Source organism: Crotalus tigris, unplaced genomic scaffold (assembly GCF_016545835.1).
Source record: "Crotalus tigris isolate CLP2741 ecotype Arizona unplaced genomic scaffold, ASM1654583v1 scf7180000024337.5909745, whole genome shotgun sequence".
NCBI classification, from domain to species: domain Eukaryota; kingdom Metazoa; phylum Chordata; class Lepidosauria; order Squamata; family Viperidae; genus Crotalus; species Crotalus tigris.
Genome location: NW_024100507.1, coordinates 5,795,827 through 5,821,240, shown reverse-complemented (window position 1 = coordinate 5,821,240; position 25,414 = coordinate 5,795,827). Strand labels below are relative to the sequence as shown.

Below are 25,414 nucleotides of genomic sequence, written 5' to 3'. Positions count from 1 at the left end.
TCTGGTTTCCCTTTAAGAACAGATGTATTTGATTTATTTACACATTTTTATTCCCCCTTATTTTTATAAATAACTCAACAGGCAAACATACCTAATACATCTTCCTCCTTTTTTCCTCACAACAACTCTGTGAGATAGGTTGGCCTAAGAGCGCAACTAGCTCAAAGTCACTCATTCAACTTTTGTTAGTGACCCTTTTATTTATTTTTATTTATTTATCAAATTTAGAGATTACCCATCTCACTCTCAGGGCATCCCATACTCTTTTTTTCCCCACAGCTGCCTTGATCAAAAGTGGTCTGGCTTTTTTCATTTACAGAAATGCATTTTATTGTGCTCAAAAGTCTATTAGCTCAGACTATAAAGCTTTCCCCTTTATTACACTCCACCCCTTTCCCTTACTTTAACTTTATGTTGGTTGTTCCCTCCTCACTTCAGGCATCCTAAGCAAAATTCCAAATTATATTTTTGATATTGGTTTTCATTTTATCCACCCTTTTGACTAGCTTCCTTTATCATTTTAAAATCCAATATTATATCATTCACACTTATACAAACCTACTATAGGTAATATTGAATACAATGCGTGAGTTCCACTCTATCTTCCATTCTAGGTGGCTAAATACAACATGCAACTGAATTTTTTTTTATGTTGAACTACATCTTTTATGGCCAGTACAGCAGTAAGGGGCCAAACAGCTTTACTATCAAAACTGTCTTAAAGTTTCCACCTTATTCTTTTAATACTTTCTCATTCATTTGTAAATATTTGTTCAGCCTTCCCCAACAGGTTGCTCCACAACTGTTAACCTTGCTAGACAACTCTATCGTGAAGAAATACCTCAGGGACCTACCTATTTTATTTTCAATTATTGTCTTGTGTCAAAGATTATGAAGAGTAACTCTGACACACCCATGGTTTTCACCTCCACATCCCTTGCCAAAGTGTATATACAAGTACACCAGTCCTAATAGTGCTATCTTGCTAATAAACAAGCCATTGTTGTTTTCTACATCACTGTCACATAATATGAAGACATGTTTAATTATACATTCCATTTCTTAGTTCATTTTAATCTTTTAATGAAGTCAGTGATAAATCATTTCAATAATTTTCTGCCCCAGTTAGCCAACGTGTAAAGAGCATTCAGTAACATGCTGTACTTAATAATAATAATAATAATAATAATAATAATAATAATAATAATAATAATAGTAAAGTTGGAAGGGACCTTGGAGGTCATCTAGTCCAACCCCCTGCTCGGGCAGGAAACCCTACATCATTTCGGACAAATGGCTGTCCAGTCTCTTCTTAAAAACTTCCAGTGTTGGAGCATTGACTGCTTCTGGAGGCAAGCTGTTCCACTGATTAATTGTTCTCACTGTCAGGAAGTTTCTCCTTAGTTCTAGGTTGCTTCTCTCCTTGATGAGTTTCCACCCGTTGCTTCTTGTCCTGCCTTCAGGTGCTTTGGAAAATAGCTTAATTCCCTCTTCTTTATGGCAGCCCCTGAGATATTGGAATACTGCTATCATGTCCCCCCTTGTCCTTCTCTTTGTTAAACTAGACATACCCAATTCTAGCAACAGTTCCTTATATGTTTTAGCCTCCAGTCCCCTAATCATCTTTGTTGCTCTTCTCTTTACTCTTTCTAGAGTCTCAACATCTTTTTTACATCGTGGTGACCAAAACTGGATGCATTATTCCAAGTGTGGCCTTACCAAGGCATTGAAGAGTGGTATTAATACTTCACGGGATCTTGATTCTATCCCTCTGTTAATGCAGCCTAGCACTGTGTTGGCCTTTTTGGCAGCTGCAGCACACTGCTGGCTCATATTTAAGTGATTGTCTACTACAAAACATGATATAGTTTTATGAAGCATCTGAGATTTTATGTGTTTATGTGTTTTTAAATGCAGGATTTTAAATCATTGGGTTGAGGGGGGCTGAATATGACTGACGTCTGCAAGACGAATTGTTCACCTTCGATCATACAAAAATCCACCGAGCTATTCAGCTGCTTTTTCTTGACCGCAGTCTGGCGCGCATGCTCAAACCCGCCAGAGAAATGCATGCTGGAACTTGTAGCTGCAGAAGAAAAACTTTGCAGGCATGCCTCTATCCCACAATTCCTTTTGACGAGGCGAAAAACATGAGACTCTGTTATGCAGTCCACGCGGAGGGGCGGGCAAATACAGTAAGCGCGCACCTGCGTCACCGCGGAGGCTACAAGCACAAGACATGAAAGAAGGAAAATGGGCGTGGCTCAAACGGCTACGTCAGAGTTGGGAATGAAACAAGAGCCTGTTCGATGAGCTTGCTCGAATTTAGCGTCTGCCCCTTTAAGCTTGTCCGGGCGCGAGAAAAGGCTGTCTCGCGCCTGCGCATGGGGATATTGACCTCGCGCTCGTTTGGCGCCGCTCGTGACTACTTCTTGTTGTTATTTTTTTTTTTCTGAAGGTGGTAGTTGGGTGTGGGGGAGGGTAAAAGATAACGTTTTGCGTTCGATTCTTCCAATTCAACCGATAGAGGCGCCGCCGTTGCCATAGCGACCTGCCCTTGGACGGGCCCGGCCTGGGACGAAGCCCCAGTGGCTGAGGCCATGGAGGAACCGGAGGCAACCGGCTCAGTCTGTGGAGACGCCGCTGCCGCTGTCGCCGCGTCTGAAATGACAGAAATACTAGTTCCTGGCCCGCAGCCGCTGCGGCTGCTCGAATGGAAAGTAGCGACTGGAGCGGCAGCGAAGATCGGCTCGGTGCTGGCCGTCTGCGCGCCTATCCAGGTCCCAGCACGTCCAGGCGAGTCGCCTATCGAGCCCGGCTCGCAGCGGGCGGCCGAGCGAAAGGTCAAAGCCGAGCGCCCGGGAATCGTGCGAGAACTGCGTGCCCAGCCGGGACAAGTCATTCCGCCGGGGTAAGGAAAGGAGGACGAGCTGAGCGGGTGGGCCGATCCCTGGGCGAGCGGGGGGAGCGCCGCCGCCTCTGATCCGTGGAACTCGAAGCCCTCGGTTTCGGCTTTCGGGGTCTTCCTGGAGAGATGGCGGCAGCAGGGCTACGCAGCCCCGCTCGCTCTGCTTGCCCCTAAAGCGCGGTGAAAGATGAGGAGCTTCGGGAAAGCGCGCGAGGGGCAGGCCGTCCCTTCCCCGCCCTCTAGCGCTGCGGCGCCGGTGACAGCCGAAGCCCCGCTCCTTTCCTTTCTTCCCTCCCCAGTCCCAATCCGGCACCGCTGTTGGAAACGGGACGGGGGGGGGGCGGCTTTTGTAAGCCTAGCTTTCCGGCGACTGGCCGAGGCGACGCGTTCCCAGAAAGGTCTGTTACCTGGATCAGAGCCTGCCTCTATATAAGCACCTGACGCTGCGTGAAGTGGGGGGGGGGGAATCCTGCGGTCAGCGTAAGGAAAAGCCGCAGTGTGCATCTTATTAGAGGGCATTGATGAATTGGACTTAAGTCCCTTGGATTTCCCCCTCCCCTTTTAGGGAAGAAGTGGGAGGAGTGAATAATGAAACCAAAGCGTAAAGAGTTCAGAAAGATGAAAGTAAAATCGGGGACTCGAACCGTGCCTCTTGATCAATTTCCTTGTGTTTATATTTTGATTATGTATCTCTGATGACTGTGGGCTTTCATTCATTTTCATTTCTGTAACTGTATTAAGTGAGATGCTAAAAGAAGCCTATACACTGACAAACCACTTGCAGATAAATTGAATACTAGGTCAGAAGAATGGATGTTTGCATTTGAGGCGGGTCCGTGTTTTCTTAATCTTTTTCATGACGGTAGTGTGTGATCATCTCTGACTAATGTTTTAAGTTAATGTTTTATGTCCATCTGATTAAATCGAAAGACTTAGAAATAATTACACTGGCTAACTAGCGATTAGAATATATTTCAAAAGATTTTCAAATTTTAAGATAATGTAAATTCTGTTAAGTTGGACAACTGCTTTCTAGATCCAATGGTTTCAGATGAAGAGAATGTTGAACAGTGTGGAATATTTCACTAGAAATGGTAGATACTGTATTTTGTTGCCAATTTTTATTTATTTACTATATTCATTTGCAACGCCAAATAACACTATTCTCAGAAAACTTTTAGAATAGCATTGATTACTCAGACACATTCAGAGAGAAAGATGAAAAAATATAGCTAACAAATACACTGCACATAAACCAGTGGTTCTCAACCTTTTTAATGCCGCGCCCCCAACTGGTTGTAAGTCGAGGACTACTCAACCGGTCGTAAGTCGAGGACTATCCAACCGGTTGTAAGTCAAGGACTTTCCCTGCCCGGGAACGCCGCGCATGCGTGGTGCCGCCCCCTGCGCCGGCCGAGGCGTAACTGGCAAGGGGCAGTGACGGCGCAGGGCGACCACCGGCTGGGCCACCAGCTGGCCCAACCCAAGGGAGGTAAGGCACCCGCTGGGCTCCATGCACGCCAGCAACCCTCCCTGCGCCCGCCAGCCTCCCACCTCCCACCCCTAGCCCTCTTTTACTTACATTTTTAGTAGTTGCTCAGCAGGGAGGGGTGGAAACTTCCAGACAGCTCGCCTTCGCTGCAGACAACTTGCAGCACCGTTTGCAGAATGGGACTTTTGGCGGGCTCAGCAGGGCAGAGACAGCCTGGACAATTCCTATTGGCTTTTGAAAGCCAATAGAATTAGACTCTACTCAAGAGAGTCTATTCTATTGGCTTCCAAAAGCCAGTAGAATAAAAGGGAGTAGCACAGCTAAGGAAAAGGGGGAAAAAATGGCGGACTGCGTTGTTTGGCGACCCCCGTGAAATGGTCGTTCAACCCCAAATGGGGTCGCGACCCACAGGTTGAGAACCGCTGACATAAACAGTTGTGCAGAAAACTGAATTTTAAAATGATTAAAATGTATTGACTTTAATTTATACTGACCTTTTAGTGAGAAGGCATTATTTAATGGAAAAATTATCTTCAAAAGAAGATGCTTCCAGTGCAGAAAATTCATTTCATTAAATATAACTTTATGAGAAAGAATATTATTCATAAACCTCAGTGTATAGTTTGGAATTCTGTAAAACACAAAACGAGTATTTTATTTAGTTTTGAATTATACCTAGAAAGAAACTAGAAAACGTTTATATTTAGTTTATATTTTAGTTTATATTTAGTTTATATTTTTCTTCCCAGTATTTATCCCTCAAGTGCAGGGTCTTGTTGATCCATTGGTTGTGACAGGAATTGACCAACCAGCTTGTCACCTAAGCCTGACATCATGAGCTGAGATGGGATGACTGGTCCAAAGTCACCCAGCCAGCTTTCATGCCTAAAGTGGGACTAGAACTCACTCTCTCCTGGTTTCTAGCTTGGTCCTTAACCACAGACCAAACCAATTGTCATAGTCTAGAAAAAAGTCCACAGGAAGTGTATTTTAGTAATCTTAAAACAAATATGTTACATACACACTTTCTTAAGGAAGGATTAAATTAGCATGCTGTTTTACATTGCATACTCATAATCAAAACCTGAATGAAAAGCATTCCTGAGTAAAGTCTGGTTGTTAATATGGAATATGATTGCATCCAGAAATTGCCAAATGTCATTTGATTGATTATAGCTCCCTACCTACAAACAGCATCTCTAATATAGTAACTAAAGTAGATAAGAATAGATAATTTGAGGTTCTGAAATCCAAGGAGCTCCAAACAGCAGAAATTTGTCTCAATATCTTTTTTTCCTTTTTTTTTTTTGGGTCCATTTAAAAGAGCAGGCAGATTGTAGTTTTTTTAAAAAAAATATTTAATGTTGGAAGTTATAAACAGAGTTTGGGGTGTTTCATATTTGTAATGTAAAATGGTATATTTGCAGGTCAGCCATAATTTGACATTAAAATGCTATCTATAAAGAGGTCATAAAAATAAACACATTGGATATTGTATGTAATTAAAAATGCTGATAACTATTTATACAAAAAAAACGCAACCATTGAAATCTTGTATGCTGAGGTAAGACTGTCATATTATTGTATAATATATGATATATTTATTTTTCCCACTATATAGTTTTGTGCCACTGTATTGTGGCAATTTAATTACTTGATCAGATTTATAACACTAGTTTGTAAAAAAAAATGGTCACAGAGGGTTGTGGCAGTGTTGACTCTATTAGTCCTGTGAAATTCTCATATACTGCTTTGTTCATAGTTGTGCACAAGTAATGTTAGCTTGTTATGGGATCAGTAATGAAGTCCAGCTGATTTATACCTTATTCCAGCATCTCTTAGTCTGTGTACATGGAACATTAGTACTCACCAGATATTTGAAGGTTGACAGATCATTCCTTATACATCACTTTGAGCTAAGGGAGGGGGATCATAAAATCATCAAAAAGCTAGTGAAGGTTTAACCAACATTTTCTTCAACATATTTTTATGATGATGGATTTTTAATACTCACTACAGCGGTTCATATACCAAAATAGGCTGAATATTACAAAGACATGTTTAAAAACCTTCTAAATATTGAAGATCAGTAATCACATATGCACTTGCATATGCCCTGTTAAATTTATAATAGAGTCTATATATAGGAGAAATAAAGAATATAATAAGAATATTGTTTATTGAAGCTGTTCATAGCTGTTCCTTATTCAGAATGGGCCATAGAGGTCCCTTGTTTGAAAAAATTACGTTTCGTTGGTTGAAAAATTAAAGGACTATTTCTTGTATAAAATAAGATAGCATCTAAACATAAATAATATACATTATGTATTTAGTGTGCTATTTACAGAGATTATGTATAATTTACAGAACCTAGTTTTTATGGAAACGGAAATTTGACAGAGTCCATTTTTTTCTTAAATCAGATTCTTTATTGCTTTTCAGAGGTGTACTGCTAAGGCTAGAAGCATGTAGCCATCCTGTTGTTATGAAAGGTTTATGTGCAGAATGTGGTCAAGATTTGACACAGTAAGTACTATTGTATGGAGCTGGATTTCTCTTAACTTTATAGGACTAAAATTGAAGATTATAGATAGTCCTTGACTTACGACCACAATTGAGCCCCAAATTTCTGTTGCTAGGTGAGATATTTGTTAAGTGAGTTTTGCCCTATTTTACAACCTTTCGTGCCACAGTTATTAAATGAATCACAGCAGTTGCTAAGTTAATAATACAGTTGCTAAGCGAATGTAATAATTTGTAGTAGAAAATCCAGTGTGGGTCTAAAGGTTGGTACAGGTAGTCCTTGACTTACAGCAGTTTATTTAGTGACCGTTCAAAGTTACAACAGCACTGAAAAAAGTGACTCCTAACCGTTTTCACACTTACGACCATAGCAGCATCCCCACAGTCACGTGACCAAAATTCGGTCACTTGGCAACTGACTCATATTTATGATGGTTGCAGTGTTCTGGGGTTATGGGATCACTTTTTGCAACATTCTGCCTGGGAATTCACTTAACAATTTTGTTACTAACTTAACTGTGGCAAGAAAGGTTCTAAATTCACTTAACAAATGTCTCAGCAATAGAAATTTTAGGCTCAATTGTGGTCGTAACTTGAGGACTACTTGTACATAAAACCATAGTATATTGTGTAAAAACTAAAAATAGTCATAATACGGAATGTACTTTAATTGCTTATATGACTATGACAGTATAGAACTAGATTAATCACATTTACTTTTTACTGAGACTCTTTACCATTTCCACCCACATCCCCATATAAATGTATTTATATTTCAGTATTCAGTTAGTTTTTAACAGTGTTTCTCAACCTTGACCATTTTAAGGCATGTGGACTTCAACTCCCAGAATTTCACAGCCAGCATTGCTGGCTGTGGAATTCTGGGAATTGAAGTCCACATGCCTTAAAATGGTCAAGGTTGAGAAACACTGAGTTAGTAGAAGAGTGTTCTCGTCCTTCATTTCAGCACTCCCTGCAAAGTAAGCTAATCACAAAAACATTTGATTAAAACTAAACCAGATGTTTAGTGTCCTATTTACTTTCTCCTCAAAGAGAGGGAGAAATATGGACACTTCCTCTTCCTTATTGAGGGCTAGTGAAGAGCAAATCAAAGGGGAAGCTGGGGAGGCAGCAGTGGAATTGATGCTATTTCTCCCAGTAGCACCTCAAGTCCCCCCTGAAGCATGTGACATTTGCAGTCCAAATCTGGATCTTTAATGAGACTGTCCAAAATAGATTTTAGAAGTTGTATAATATATAAAAAGAATCAGAAATCCCATTTGGGAAAAGATCTTGTGTTTTTTTTTTTTAACTATTGCCCACTCTTTGAATAGATCTGTGAGCACTTGAAGTATGCTGTTTCTCAGGTTCTCAAAATATGATAATTTGTTTACGTTTTTTAAAAAATCTTGCCTTTATTGTTTTCATAAATAGGTCAAGGTAGTGAACATTCCTAATATTCATTCCTCCTCCTGTTTTCCCCACAACAGCCCTGTGAGGTGAGTTGGGCTGGAAGAGCGTGACTGGCCCAAAGTTACCCAACCGGATTTCATGCCTAAGTCAGGACTGGAATTCACAGTTTCTTTGGGGGGGGGGGGGAATAATGTTACCTACCTGGCAATTAAGCACAATTTTTACTTGTGTCCACTGAGGACTACTTGACATATACCGTATATGCTGGCGTACAAGGCGATCCGCCGTATAAGACGACCCCCGTCTTTGTCGCCGAGCCGCATTCCTAGAACGTCGTCTTATATGCCGGAAACTACCAGTATTTCTGGCGTATAAGACGACCCCCGTCGTTGGTGCCGATTTTAGCGCTTGCAGAAATCACCTTATACGCCGGCATATACGGTATATTGTATGAGATGGTTGTGAAAATTCATACCACAGTAAGTTGGTTGGCCCTTTACCTTTTGACAGTTTATCAATTCATTTAATATTCTTTGTTCCCTTTCTCTCAATTATTAGGTTACAAAGCAAAAATGGAAAACAAAACATGCCCGTTTCCACAGCAACTGTATCAATGGTTCATAGTGTCCCAGAATTAATGGTTAGCTCAGAGGCAAGTATACGCTACTCTTTTCTTTTGGGGAGAAGTCCAGAGTTCAGCAAATTTCATTAGAGATATTTCTTCATAATGCATACGGTATCCATCTTAGCCAGTACTGAAATTGAAAACAATTCTAAGTGGACAGAAATCCTTTGCTGAGCTATTTAAAAAAAAAAATCAGCTTTTGAAGATGAAACAGTTGCTTATTTTAAAATGTCAGTGTTAAATAGAAGATGGCATATAAATCATCTAAATTCCAAAAACATGAAAATGGCCTTCTGCTGTATTGTCTGTTACCCATGCTTATTATATGTATGTTTCCTTTTGGGAAAAAAAAATACACTAATATCTGATCCTCTCTCTTCACATTGTTTGTGGTGGGTCATAATTATGGGACTTATCTCTGAGATGTTACATCTGTACCTTACACATTCAGCTTAACATACTAGATTTGGAATACAGTATGCATCCCCAGCATATGTTTTCAGAAATGGTAATAAAAAACTCATGTTTAACTATATTCTGTATATAACCGGTCAAGACAAGATTTTAGAATGATAAATATTTTTTGCATTTAAATGAAATATTATACATACTGTAGTATGACCAGCTATTTATGCATTTATGCATCCTAATGTATAATGACATTAACATATAAGCAGAATTTAGTTGTACACCACTCTTTCTCACAGTACAAAACAGTTATGTAGGAAAACATTCTGCTCCATTTCTTCACATGCATCTGCTACATAGTGTGAATAAAAATAAAACAATGTTGCTAGAAAATTTCATAATTAGAAATGTTAGTATAATCTATTTTGAATAAGTAGGTAGGATTTCAGGCTTGAACCTGAAACATTGCTATTGTACTCTCATTACTCCTCATTACAATTGACAAAGAAATATAATTATATTTCTCTTCTTTTGAGCCTGTGGTGTTTGCATTTAATATGTTATATATTTTTCTTTTAGCAAGCTGAACAGTTGGGAAGAGAAGATCAGGAAAGGCTACGCCGAAATCGAAAACTGGTGCTGATGGTTGATTTGGATCAGACATTGATTCATACCACCGAACAACATTGTCCACAGATGTCTAACAGAGTAAAGCAATTTTATTAATTACTGTCCTCTTTAATAAGTATAAAATTATTTTTAAATAATATTTTAAAGTAAAACTGATTTGTATGAAGTATTTTTTAAATGGTCATGATAGATGGATAGACAGATAGATAGATATGGCGTATTAATTATATAAGTATACAGAGAATGTACCAAAGTTTGGTCCCAATATATAGCATTATATAAATTACATTAAATGTTCAAATCAGTTGCCATTTTCTTCTAAACGCTTTATTACTCATTTGATGCTTGACTATTGAACTTTGCATAGTAGTAGAATACTATAATTTTCTATAGTAGTGTAGTAACTTCTATGGGGGGGGAGGAAAATCATACTGTGATTTGCCTGACTGTACCCGATCCTAATTTCTTTGAAATCCAGCCATGGTTTTCTTTTGGAGCATGCAGATTTTTCCTCATTATTCATATATCTTATCCATATGTATGACATAATGTCTTAAGGTCTTACTGTGGATCTTTCTCTCCCTTAGGGAATATTTCATTATCAGTTAGGTCGAGGTGAACCTATGCTCCATACCCGATTGCGACCTCATTGTAAGGAATTCCTAGAAAAAATTGCCAAGTTGTATGAGCTGCATGTTTTCACATTTGGGAGCCGGCTTTATGCACATACTATTGCAGGTAAGTAGTACTCTGCATTAATAGTTATTCCATAATTGTTAGGCTATTTTTCAGTAACTTTTCAAATCTATTTGCATTGAAACTTTAATTATAATGCTCCTGAAAGCTAAAAATATTAGTATTTCAGTTATGTACTCATTTCTAACAATCCTATACAGGTAGCCCTTGCTTAATGACCCCAATTGGGACAGAATTTCTATCACTCAACTATGCAGATGTTAGGCAAAACATCACATGGCTACATCATTTAGCAATAGCAATTCCAAATAGTCCAGGTTCTTGTCATTAGATTAGGTCATACTCTCCTCCTCTGCTTTGCTCACCTCCACTTGAACTCCCCCCCAACTATATACCCCCTCATACCTTTGCCTTTTTGGCCACCCAGCACACTACTACCACCACCTACTCTTGCAGCCCTCCACCACCCCCACTGACCTTCACCATCCTCTTTCATTATTGATGAGGTACATCTGGTCAAGACAGCTGCTGGCCTTTTGGGAGATCAGGAGAGCAGAGTTGAAGCACACATTGTGGCTGTAAATGTGGATGCCTGCCAAGCACCTGAATTTTAATCAGCTGATCATGGGGATTCTGCAATAGCCATAATGCCAAGGATTAGCCATAACTACCTTTCATTTAGCACTGTTGTAACTTTGAGTGATTGCTGAACAAATAGACACTAAGCGAGGACTACCTTGTTGGAAATTATTAACATTAGAAAGTTTGAAGTTAAATATCCCTTATATAAAACATTTGCTTCTCGCTGGCTGAAGAGGAATGAAGAATATAAATATTTCAACAGACAGTAGTGCATTGTTTGAACCAGTTGTAGAATTGTGTCTCGTGATTAAAATTCAGTGTTGGAATTTTAATCCTGTTTTGATCCAGCATTTTTAAAATTTGCTTGACATTTGTGAATTTTCTGAAAGTATAAAAAAAAACATAATTAAGGATGTCTATAGTTAAATGACCAGTTATGTATTGTGCTGTATATATACTGTACAACTATTCTCTAATACTGTTGCTATTTATCCATATATTCAAGGATTTCTAAGTTTGATTGAGTGGGACTATAAATTGCTTAAATAAATAAGGGTATGAAAACATTGAAATTTTGATATTTTCTAGCTCAGGACTCTGCAGTATTATCTTGGGTTGTTTTTTTTTAACTTTTCTTGGTTTTCAAAGACACTGTCAAAATTTGTCTAGCTGAAAATGCAAATATTTTTATTTGTCTACATGTAAATATTGTTGCACAGGAACATTTGTTGTATAGAATAGGTAAGACCTAGAATGGGCAATTTGTGATGTTTGACCCTATGCTGAATATTTCAGCTCCGAGAACTATTCTCAGATTGGGTGGAACTAAAATTTTCAGCCTATTTTTTACATGCATATGTTTTTAGGTTTGGGCAGGATGTGAAAAGATTGGAAACTTGCAGAGAGTTTGCTTCTTGAAAAGCTTGAAAAGTGTAAAAAAAGAATCAAGCTGACTTTTTACAATTGGGGTTTAATGATATATAGCCCCAGGAACCTCACCCATAACATAAATAAATTGGGCTAAAAATGTCAGCACTCTCCATTCTAGTGTTGTCATAGTGTCTTTGACTATGATCCTACAGCCCCAAGAAAGGGCAGAAGGACACCCTTTAGTCTGAAAAAGGTTTCTTATTCATACTGTAAACCAATATGATCATAAGAGAAAGAATGGAATAGAACATTTTTGTTTTATTAAACCAATATCCTGAATTAATAATACCAGTCAACTTGATATTATTGGAGATGTTTAACCTTACAAATCCCTTTTAGATCAGATCTTGTGCCAAGATTTTTCAAAGCTATTATTAGTTTCAGGATAATTATTTTATGCTTATATGTAAATAATATTGACAATATTATATTATTGTAAGATCTGCCAATTGATTTGAAAACCATGTTTCAGAAGAAAATTAGATTGTTTATTTACATACACATCTACCCGGCCCATAATGAACAATGACCATGCCATTTGCTTAATGATCATATCATTCACTTTATGCCTGTCAGATTCGCTTAATGACTGCTGCAAAAATAGGTTGTAAAATTGGGTCAGTCAGGTTATGATCTGCTTTACAACCATCATAACTTATGACTGTAATTGCCAGGCTCAGTTATGGTCACAAGTCGAGGACTACCTGTATGTTTTATATGCTTATGAAGATTTTGTCCATTTCCTTACCACCTTTTTTATTAAGCTTGTTATATCTGTATGATTCCCTGCTAAATGTGATACTACTTTTTAGAATCATAATGTTTTAAAGTTGAAAGAGGCCATTTGAAGCCTTGATTCATTTTCAATGCAGAGATCCAAATTAAGCATCAGCAACAAGTGGTTCCCAAACACATCCACTGAAGAAGGAAGTCTGTCATGTTTTAAATTAGTTCCACTATGGAATTGCTGTTTTTAGAATTTTTTTCTAACATTCATTTGGGATATGTCTAGTAATGTAAATGCATTATTCCTAGGCACATACTCTAGAATGAGATGTTTTGATTTACCTTCTGACATAGTTTCAGAATAATGCTATTGTGCATCTCTCCAGTCTTCCTTCTCTTCAGGCTAATTATATCCAGCTCATCCAGTTTTTTCACGGGGTTTTAGTTATAGTTTTTCACCTTCTATAACAGTTTTCCTACTTGGAATCTGTTTCAGTGAAGCCAGAATTGGACTCAATGCTGAAGACGAATTACTTCCTGTGACTTGTAACCTGATTTATGTTGATTCATTTGCTTCCTTCCTGACCTCATCACAGTAATCGGTTATTATTCTAAGAACGTTTTCATAGGTTCTATTACCAAGCCAGGTATCTCCTATTCTGTTCCTGTGTATTTAAATTTTTTTACTAAGTTAAAAAGTTTCTACTTCATTAAATTTCATTCTGTTAGTTTCAACACATTTCTCTAACCTGTCAGGATACTTTTAAATTTTGTTTGCATATTATAAAAATATCCCATCCAATTTTATGCTTTCTGCAGATTTGATAAACATTCTTTCAGCTTCTTTATCCAAAAACAAGAGGAATAGGATTGAGCCCTGTGGCATCTCTCTGTTTCTTCAGCTTCATGAAGAGCATTGATAAGAGCACTCTTTGATCCAATTTTTGAGCCAAGATGCCTAATTGTCCTACCATTCAGTCCACACATAATTGCCGAAGAGAATGTTATGGGGCATTTTGTCAAATATTTTACAAATAGTCCTCTATTATTGATGGTAACTGGGAATTTCCATTACTGTGGTTGTCAAACTCACTGTCAAATAACTGTACCATTTAGGTATGGCAGTTATAGCAGAAGTCCCCAGCCTTTTGGGCACTAGGGACCAGTTATGTGGAGAGAGGTTTTCCCATGGATCAGAGGCGGCGTGGTTTTGTGTGCTGCCTGCATCATGTGCATGGGGCTTTCCTTGTTTGTGCAGATCGGTTGTTGCCATGCCGCGGCCCGATACTGGTCCATGGCCCAGGGGTGGGGACCCCTGAGTTACAGTATATCCAGTTGCCATTGTTAAATACAATGTACGAATCACATACTGTTGTTAAGTGCAATTTCATGTGATTCTTATTTGCAACCTTCTGCCAGCTTCCCTGTTGACTTTGCTTGTCAGGAGCTGTCAGTGAAGATCGCAAATGGCAATCACATGACTGTGGAACACTGCAAAGTTGTAATCATGAGGCAGCCGCCAAACACCATCACAATCTGACTGGAGAGACACTGATTATAACTTCAGGGTCAATTGTAAGTACCGCTTGTTCAGCACCATGGTAACTTTGAATGGTCGTTGTATGAGTGGTCACTAAGTAAGAACCATGTGGACTGAAATGAAGATACATTATATCTGTTTGAGTTAAGGTTAGTCTGGCAAGACTTGTCTGGCAAAGCCTTGCAGACTTTTACTAATTAACTACAGTACTTTTAAGGGCCTTACAGATTGAGCTATTTAAGATCTGCTTATGATCAATTTTAAATCTTCCCAAGTATCTGTGCCACTCAGATTGGCATTCCTCACTCAACCAACCATCCTCATCCCTTTCTCATTCCCACTTCCATTTCTGTCTTTTTTTTTGCTTAAAACTTTTAACAGAGGCTTTATTCTCATCAAGACAAACAGAAACCAACTCTTCCACACTTTTCTCTTATCCCAGATTGCTCAGCCTCTCATAGAACTTCCTCAATATATGTCCTTAAGGCTGCCGATGGTAGTTAGATAAGTATTTCAGGACTTCAGATCTGCTGGAGCTTCCAGGAAGGATTCATGGCTATTGCTGGCACTTGGCCCCACCACTCTCATTCTCACCTGAGGCCTAGGACTAGCAATTTGGCCGTCTCCAAGTGACCATTCAGTTTTACCATTGTTCTCCAACTCATCAGATATAATACGTAATGTCTGGCTAATAAGATCTAACAGAACAGAATAACTAGGATTTGGATTAGGTCTGAGTGGTATACAATTATTCATCAGAAGTGTTCTGAAAGAGTACAATTTCATTACCTTCTGAAACTGTTCCAGAATATATGTGCCATTAGTTTTCAATAATGCTTTCTGGCTTCAGCCCTTCTCAGCTGTTGAAATTTGGGTACTCCGGGCAGCTTCTGAAAAGATTTTGGGTTGACTACTGGGGATAGTTTTGAAGATATCTGTATCATTTTTGAGCACTAGCAGGCCATCCCTAGGTCTGATGAGCCTTCTGTGTATGTCACTTAATCAGGATGGGTAATGTCTGTCAAAAAGCAATGTTCATTAAAAACACCTCTTTTCCAAACAATCAGCCCTTGCAACATCTTTGAAATCTCTGGAGTTCATTCATGTTGTTTGATCAATACTACCACAAAACAAGAGTCCTATCCCTCTATCCCAGGGGTGGGCATTAATTTTCCCAGGGGGCTACATGAGAAACTGAAACTGTTATGGAGGGCCAAATCAATGTAACCCAATTTGATGTTCTCAAACTCCATCACCTCAACGACTCAGATTGCTCCAAGCAAAGGGTGAGTACCGCACAGGCACAGAAAAGTATTTTCTCTCGTCGACCGACTGAAGGAGCACACACTGACTGCAGAGCCAGACCTAACTTGGCTTCTTCTCCTGTCCCCTGCAGCGCTCTTATTTACATTTGACTTCTAATTTCCAATTGACCTCATGCGGGCTGGACAGGAACAGGGCCAGATGTGGCCAGGGGCCATAAAATGCCTGGGTCTGCTCTATCCTTTTGGTTGTATGTCTCATGGGGGCCCTTATGCAGCTTGCTCTGAGCTTCTCCACAAACACAAATGCAACACGGTGGGATGAGAGAAATATATGTATGTGTAACATGTTATTTTGGTAGACAGAAGAAAATATAGATGCCTCCCACTTTTGATAAAGGAATTGGGGAAAAAATTCTAAGAGTCATCTTCTGCAAGCTTTCCTTTCCTTACTTCAGAGATCTTTATTCTGTTTTTTGTTTTGTAGCTACATTGCATTTTTCCACTGACTTTTCTTTCATTCTCCCCCCCCCCCACTGGAATTGTAAAATGTTAAATGAAAAACATGTTATGCTTATGTGATGATATAGTTATTTGTTTATTTATTTTGATTTTAATTTCTGTGGCCAAGAGTAGATCTCTTGGTGGCTTATAGAAAATTAAAATTAGAGAACATTCATCCTGGGGAGAAAGAGAATACAAATTGATTACTACAAATGGCAGATTCACATATCATCCTAGCCTAGTGCCTGTGAGAAGAGCCAGGTCTTTTGGGCTCCTTTAAAGAACAGGAAGGATTAGAGTCATGTGGACTTCAGAAAAAATGCTGTTCCAAAGAGCAGGAACAGCAACAGAAAATGCATACTTCCTTGGTCCCATAAGATTACATTTTGTGATAGACAACAGCCTAAACATACCAGTCCCATTATATTTTATGGAATGGGCAAAGCAGTTGGAGAAAGGCAGTTGGACAAATAACCAAATCCTATGCAATCTTGGGATTTAAAGTTTACTAGCATCTTAAAGGGTCTATGACAACTTGCCATGGCCAATTCACAGCCAATTCATCGCGGCCAAATCGCCACAGGACAATTTGCCATGATCAACTTGCCACAGGACAAGAATTACATTAATGTCAAAGAAATAGTGCAATAGAATTATTAAAGAAACGATGCCAAAGGAGGGACAAAATGAAATGTGAATGACAAAATGCCCTGAATGTTGTGCTGTTCAATGTTTTTATCAAGATGAGTAAGTCTCAGAATTCAGATAATTCAAGTAGACTGCTGGGAGACTTGACTAATTCTTTAAAGAGAGAGAAGACAGAAAGATATTGACAGGCTTGAGCAGTGGGCAGGAATTTATATGATGCAATTTAACGGGAAATTGTAAAATTCTGAATCTAGCTAAGTAAAAAAAGGCATAGACAAGATGGGGAGGCTGGCTTAATAGTTGAACAGATGCACAAAATTCAAGTAGCCTTTTACACTACAAATATCTTGGCACAGAGTCCACTGAACCTGGGCAAGTAATAAAGTAAATAACAACATAATAATGCATATGGTATAGCTACTAAAAAGGCAAACACTATCTTGGCATGTTTTAACAGGCATAGAGTCCAGATCAAAGTAAGTAATAATTTTATTCTACTTTGGTCCAAACCTCTCTTAGAATATCGTATTCAAAAAGAACAGTAACGTACTGGAACAGGTTTAAAGAAAACAGTGCGGGGTCTGGAAACCAAGCCATAAGAGAAGCATTAAAGGATGTTGGTCATCTTTGGTCTATAGAAGAGATGATTGAAGGGACATAATAGGCTTTAAATAGTTGTTACATAGTAGACAAAGTCAGCTTATTCTCTTTTATCCCAGTGAGCAGGACCAAACTAATAGTTGAAAGCTACAGGAATTAGATTCAGGATAGACGTCAAGAAGAGAGTCCTGATGTATAGCTGTCAGTTTGTACAGCTGTCACATGGAAGCGATGAGTTCTTCTCCAGAGGTTTTCAAACAGGCTGGATGATTATCTGTTAGATGCACTGCTGGATCCTGCACTGAGAAGTTGGAGCATACTCCTAAGGTTAACTCCAACTCTAGATTTCGTGATAATTGTTGAATTTTTTTTCATAGATACATGTATAGCAGATCATACCTAATTTAAACTCTAGATGGCAGCATTTTGCAGTTAAATGTATGATGTCTATTTAAAAAATATATTTAACAGGCTGATTTTTGAGTAGACTGTTTCAAGTGTATGTTCTTTTATTTATACATTTATACATTCAGTACGTTTTCAGTATAGTGGATGTTGGTCTGAACTCTTCAAAGTTTCATTTCTCCATGCATAATATTTACATATAATATACATAAAACTATGGGAGTTATCCAGAGTTTGGGAGTTGAGTGGCACTATTATGCTAATGTATAGCTTTTGCTCTCTTTTCTATCAAAATCCAATAATTTTCTAAATGAGACTGTAATAGATTGGCTGAGGATGAACAAGTTAGGGCTTGATCCAAATCATATAGGACTATTTCAAATAAATCAGAATGCAGATTAGTAATAGACATTCAATTTGGCACTGAGTGGGATTATATTTACTTATTTAATATATATCCTACCTTTATTATTTCTTTATAAGCAACACAAAGCAGCTAAAATACCTAACACTCCTTCCTCCTATTTTCCCCACAACAGCAACAGCAACTCTGTGAGGTGGTTTGGGCTCAGAGAATGTGACTGGCCCCAAATCACCCAGTTGGCTTTCATGCCTAAATTATGATTAGAACTCATGGTCTCTCTCTTTCTAGCCAGGTGCTTTAACCACTATACCACACTGGCTTTCAATCAAATTGCCTTTAAAACAACTATTCACAACTTAAATGCCCTCCAGTTCTCAGCTCTTTTTGAGGAAATGTTGAGAATTGTAGGTTAAAAACATAGATAAAATGCAGGTTGAGAATGGCTATTGTAAAGAGCCTGAGTCATAGTTTGGATGTGCTTGTGAATTTACCCACAAATAATGAATATGCAGAGAGACCAACAGAAATGTGTTTATGCCACTGAGTCTTGCTCACCAAATAGGTTCATTTTCTGGAGATGCTAAACATGATTGTTATGACATATGCCTAAAATATATTTCACATGGATTTGAACTCTACATGAGCTACCTTTGAAAAATATTTGGTAACACTAGCTATTCCTGAATGCTGCACTGAAGACTATTGACAAGTGCCTGTTAAAAGGGTATATGACTACTCTGGGTTTATATTCTATAAATTGCAGATTAAGACTAAATATCTGAATATACACATGCGCGCGCGCACACACACGCATACACATATAAACACATTATCCTTTATGAGCTTGCCAGACTTTAGGGACTTTGTTTTAATCCTGCCATTATTTAGATGCATTTTTATAAGAATGCAAGAGAAACCATTTTTGTGGCTGTTTTTGTATTTATAATTCTCCATAAAGGAAGGTATGACTAAATTGTCTGCCCTTTTGAGCATGTGGTTTCATATCAAATTATATAATATATTGTTTGATTGTCATGTTGTTCCTTTGCTTCAATGTACTTAAGTATGCATACATTAATTCATACAGACTAGGAAATTATAATTAAGTTCCAAAAAAGATGACCATTGGGAAACTAATTTCTATTTATATTGCTATTTCAGTAAGTCTTGTCTACAGGAGGTAATAGTCAGTTGTGAGAAAGCCTGTATATGTATATATATATATATATATTGGCTAGATGTAGGCTATTAATCTAGTCAGAATTTGTTTCTTAAGTATGTATGTACAGATATAGAAAAATAGTTGACTATGGCCTGGTTTTATTGATTGAAATGTATTTTATTTTAATATATTTATATCCTTTTGTTTTCCAAGTTAAGTGTCTTCTTTCACTTCAGTAACTCTATGCATTTTTCTAAAGTTTATCTGGTGATTATTCTCCTTAGCTAATCTTTTCAATTCGTTATGCCTAGGTACTGCAGGGGTCTCACAACAGGGATGATTCTACATGAATTTGCTGAAATTCTTAAGCAAACGCGGGTGAGTTAAGGTTGAATTTCTATCCTTAACTCTCACATTTTCTTGCTTTTGTGGGTTTTAAGTTATTACTTTAAGATGTAGTAGTACATGTATCTGCTTTAATAAATGACCAGTGATATCTGGAGGTGTTTTGCTAAAAGTCTTTTTAACTTACAGAAAATACTGTGTAGTTGCCAATAAATACTATATTGCTCTAGTGCATTGCATTATTTCCTGAATCACCAGTCATATTTAAACATGGAATTTAGACAATTATGGTGAAAACTTAAAAAAAATTAATATCTGCTTTTAAAAAGCAAGTTTGTATTGATTATCTCTAGAATATAAGTATTATATAACCAGCCAAGCTGGATATTGCCTATCTGATATATAATTTATCAGGTGCTAAATATTTTACACTACTAGGCAAATGGCAAAACCAAGAGATGTATAAGATGACTTTTCATTTTTCCCAGATCAGAAAAATCTGATAAAGCTTTGATAAAACTGATTTTTGTATATCGCAAAGTAGCATACACTATTTTTTAAAAAATAGTTGACAACGCAATTATGATTAAAAAACAATACTAATATAAGGATAGCTATGCAGTATTTATACACGAGTGTTAGAAGTATAACTTAAACCTGCAATTGCAAGAAATTTCTATTGAAACGTTTCCCTTACCTTGCCCATTTTGCTTAAGCATTACAGCACAGCTTTAGTGCTTTGCCTAAAATGCCAAAACATTTATCAACAGAGACATGTTGTTGATAAATGAGAGACATTGTTCAATCCTGAGACTTGCAATGAAAATATATGAATGATCAAGATGAGTATATTGTTAATATTAACAAAATGATACAATGTTGAAAACCAGACATTTCTGGTTTAAATTTCAAGTAAGAATCTATAAAATAATAGACCAGCTTCAAAAAAAAATTGTTTAATATTACTTATTCCAGCATGTTCTAAAGTATTATAAATTATATATCAACTCTTGAATTAATTTGCAGTATTATTATTAGATAATTAGATATTTTGGGATTTAATAATAAATTTTATTTATTAGGAAAACCCAGATGAAAATGTTTGTGTGTATAATTTGTAGTGATTTAGAAGACAAACACATAGTATACAAATCCCTGCAGAAAATGTATTAATACTAGAAAAATTAATTTCAGGCTTTCTTTCCCTTTAAAAGCATTTTTGGACTCTGAAAAGAAGCTTTTTTCCCATCGAATATTGTCAAGGGATGAATGTATTGATCCGTATTCCAAAACTGGCAACCTTAGGTATGTATTGTGAGTAGACTGTTGTTTATGGAATAAATATGCAAAGTATATTGATGGAAATAGCAGATAAAAACCAATTAAACATTACAAGTATTTCCTGTATTTTCATCTTATATTTCAGCTACATGCACAGCTATTTGTATTAGCTAAATTGAATGCTGTGTTTGTGTCTCTGTCTGTGTATGTTAGAAAAATCATAAGTTAGACCTCGGTAGCAAAAATGAGTACTAACTTATATGAACTTTTTAAAAATTGCTATTTTGTAGAGTACATTTTTAAAGTTGGATTTTTTTATAATTTATAATGCTAAATATATTGTCAGGTGCAAGAAATCAGGGACCAAGGCTGTTCAAATGAGTATAAGTTTATTCCATTCTAGCTCGCTGCAAAAATCTGAACAACTAACAACTGCTATTCTACTGCAAATTGACGGTAGATAAGAATCAGTGGAATTCAAAGAGGGCTGAACTTAGATTTCTTGTGGCCTGAAGGGTCTCTAAACTGATGATGCGCCAGACCCTTCCCATGGGCTCAGCTGGTCATCTACATGTATCATGAGAATAATTCTGGTTTTGTTTGTTGCATTTTGATTTTTGTTGTGTATAACAAACATTATAATTGATGTATGTGCCATCTTACTAACATCTATGCATTTTATTTAGACTGTCAGGATCTTGCTATTGCTTTTCCTGGACTGTCTTGCCTGAGCTTTATGTTACTAGTTTTTTGCATGCACTTTATGTTATTACTGACTTTTTCTCTTGCTGCCCCTTCCTCGGTAATTAAGCTAAAGTATCTACTAAGCAAAATGGTATCTGTTTTATCTTCATCTGAAATGGAATTCCTTCTGTACCCAGTTACTGGTTGCTTTAGCCAACAGAGGATCATACTTGACCACTTGGTGGTAGAACTGAATGTCAGATGAACTAAAAAATGGATGTTTGCTTGTTATGTTTCTGTCAACTTGTCATATCCTACTAATAATTATTTTAGAGTTATCTAAAAGTAGATAATCAAAATTAATTAATTTTGCTCCCTGGCTGTAGGAACTTATTTCCTTGTGGAGATTCTATGGTTTGCATTATTGATGACAGAGAAGATGTCTGGAAATTTGCACCTAATTTGATCACTGTGAAGAAATATGTATATTTTCAGGGTATAGGCGATATTAATGCTCCACCTGGCTCAAGGGAAGCTCAAATGAGAAAGAAAGGTAACTGTCTAATATATACAGTGGTGTGAAACTATGTTCTGATTTTCAAGATTTTCATCATACAAAGACAGTTGCCTTCATCTGTGTTTAAGCAAACTATTAACTAATCTAAGACAGTATTTGAAAACCAACAGAATCAATTTTTTCTATTATATATTAGCAGATATCTATAATTGCTTTTAAAAATGATTACAGGGTTGCTAGAAATTGATGTATAGAAATGATTTTTATTGCACGGAAAGTCATCAAATGCTAGTAAGCATTTACACATATCGACTATATTTTAAAAGCTGCCTCCTTTAAGGATAAATCTGCATCAATATTTTAATTGTTCAGAGATTTTTCAACAATATTAGGATAGATTTTCAACAAAAATAAATTGATATAGTGAGAAAGAAATGAAGTATTTTTCTGTGGTATGGTCTCAGCCTGGATTCTTTTGTCCTACTACTTGCAACTTTAGGAAGAGAAGTGAGAGAAAGAAAGTTGTAAAAATACATAATAACTTGTCTACCATCTAATCTGTAACCAGCCAATTAATCTGGCTCAAGCAGGTCCAAATTAGGTACCTCAGTCTAAAAAGGAATTAATAGCCACCATAGGTGCTTCTTAGAGTAGTTCACACGTTGTGTTGAACTATAATTTATTCATAATTTATTAACAGTGGTTTGCCTTATAGATAATAGTAAGATATAAGCTATGATTTATAAACCATAACAGCTGGATTTATATGTTGTGCTTAGCCACAAAAAAGCCCAAATAGGCATAATGCATTGTTTGAACCCAGCCAGTGACAGTAGAACTAAATGTGCCTTATTACAGATTGAACTTAATTAAAGCAGACTGATGAACAACAGCAAAGAGACCCAGTTACACACTTCTTATGTATGCCCCCCACTTGTGCTGGTGTATATTCATAAGTCTCCTTTACATGATGACTGAAAATAAGGATGTAGTGTTCTCCCTATCCCTAATTACATGCCCAGAATGTTCTCTCTGCTGCTTATCTCTTTTGAAAGGTAAGGCAAAAGAGTTAGTCCAGGCTACAGGTGACATTTATGAAAATGGACATCTAAAAATGTAGAAACAGGAGTATACAATTATATATATATTTTCAATGAACTGTGTCATTATCACCATTTTGGTGTTAAATTCTAATAGAATTCACACTATCCAGCTGGTATACTTCAGTTAAGAAAATGATATAAATGGAATAATCTCCTTGATCTCTTGTACTCAGAGAGATAATACATTCTAATTGTATGAATTTTAAATAGAGATATAATCTTGTAGCTGAAGATAAAATAATGTGTTTTTCACTATTTTAATTGTGATCCAATTAAATCTCTGTGCAACATAAAAATACAATTGGCTTAGCTTCCTTCCCTCCCTTCCCCATGGATAGGGGTAGGGAAGGAGGAATGTCATTAACTAATTTCCATGGGGTTTTATTTGTATTTATGTGATTATTACAGAAATCATGCAGGCCCAGGTTTTTGCCTTAAATAAAGATACATTTAATTGGATAATTTATATTCTTTGGTTGATTTATTATCTATACTTGTGTAAGCTAAATTTGAATTTAATTCATATTGTATATTTAATTAGCAAATCATTCCTCAAAATTAATGGATGCGTCTGATCCAGCAGCAGTAATAAAAGATTCTGAAGAAATAAAGAACATTGGAAATGTGGAAGAACAGAGTAATGGCATTAAGAAATCTACAAAAGAAATAAATGGCGATAATTCTGTCAACAGTGAGACTTCGCCAGGGGATTTGAATTCTAACGATAAAGGAACAGACTCTTTGTGTGATTCCGATCAGATAACAAATGTTCCTAATACAAATAATCAGATGAGTGTCAAGGAACCTTGTGTACCTTCAGACCATGAAAACAGGACAGTTATAGGCAAGCAGCAGATTCAAGACAAAACAGCCAATTACTTGGACTTCGAGTTGTCTAGTGATAGTGAAAGTGATAGTGGCCTAGAAGCTAAAAAATCTTTATCCTCTTCTGCCTCAGATAGTGAAAATGAAGGGAAAAGAAGCTGGAAAAAGTCAAAACATTCTGTGCAGGAAGAAAGTAATGTACATTTGCTAGGAAATGATACAAATTTAGAAAAAGATGGACAATTGAACCATTCTGGAGACTCTGCATCTTCACTTACCATCAATACCCATCCCAAAGCTTTTGATTTGGAAACGCATGAGGAAATTGAACAAGATAGCCTTTATAGTCTAGGAAATGGTTGTGTAGACAAGAAGGAAGCTGAGACAGAGTCTCAAAATAGTGAGCAATCTGGTATAACTGTAGGAGAATCTTTAGATCAAAGTATGGAGGAAGAGGAAGATGATGACACAGATCATGATGACCATTTAATATACCTTGAAGAGATTCTTGTCAGAGTGCATACAGATTATTATTCCAAGTATGATAAATATGTCAGAAAAGAAACTGATGAACTTCCAGATATACGGAAAATAGTGCCAGAATTGAAACAAAAAGTATTGTCAGATGTCACCATATTGTTTAGTGGATTGTACCCTACAAATTTTCCTATAGAAAAAACACGGGAGCATTATCATGCTATTGCACTTGGAGCTAAGATTACAAAAACTCTTGAATTGAACGAAGATGACCCCAATAAGCCAACTCACCTTATTGCAGCCAGAGCAGGTAAATAGAAAATAAAATTACTTTGAATTTGAAGAGTGAATCTTCCCTGGGTAGCCTTCATGCTTTTTTCCCTGTTGTATTAGTTAGATCCTTCAGTAAAATTATATAGCTATGTACCGTAAATGCCGGCGTACAAGGTGACTCGGCGTATAAGACGACCCCCGTCTTTATAGCCGGGCCGCATTCCTAGAACGTCGTCTTATACGCCGGAAACTACCAGTATTTCCGGTGTATAAGACGACTCGGTGTATAAGACGACTCCCGTCTTTGGCGCCGATTTCAGCGCTCGCAGAAGTCGTCTTATACGGCGGCATTTACGGTACTTCTTTTGCACTGAATTAAATTAAAATTTAATTTTGATTTTCATAAAACATAATACATCTGAAAATCAATTCTGTCATTATAACTAAAGTACAACAAATTCTTATTAAAGCAGGTTATAGGAAGAACCTCA

The 25,414-nt window shown here is 37.1% G+C and overlaps 1 protein-coding gene across 1 annotated transcript in view; it reads left to right on the top strand.

Annotated features, from left to right (window-relative positions):
* Nucleotides 1–2,227: 2,227 nt before the first annotated feature.
* Nucleotides 2,228–25,414, top strand: part of CTDP1 (CTD phosphatase subunit 1) — a 35,367-nt gene continuing 12,180 nt past the window's right edge. Inside the window, exons 1-8 of the mRNA XM_039325406.1 lie at nucleotides 2,228–2,911; nucleotides 6,843–6,926; nucleotides 8,895–8,988; nucleotides 9,949–10,077; nucleotides 10,587–10,737; nucleotides 20,978–21,068; nucleotides 22,115–22,281; nucleotides 23,890–24,960. Coding sequence (XP_039181340.1) covers nucleotides 2,601–2,911; nucleotides 6,843–6,926; nucleotides 8,895–8,988; nucleotides 9,949–10,077; nucleotides 10,587–10,737; nucleotides 20,978–21,068; nucleotides 22,115–22,281; nucleotides 23,890–24,960 — 2,098 coding nt within the window. The 5' untranslated portion in view covers nucleotides 2,228–2,600. The remainder of the gene's footprint in view (nucleotides 2,912–6,842; nucleotides 6,927–8,894; nucleotides 8,989–9,948; nucleotides 10,078–10,586; nucleotides 10,738–20,977; nucleotides 21,069–22,114; nucleotides 22,282–23,889; nucleotides 24,961–25,414) is intronic.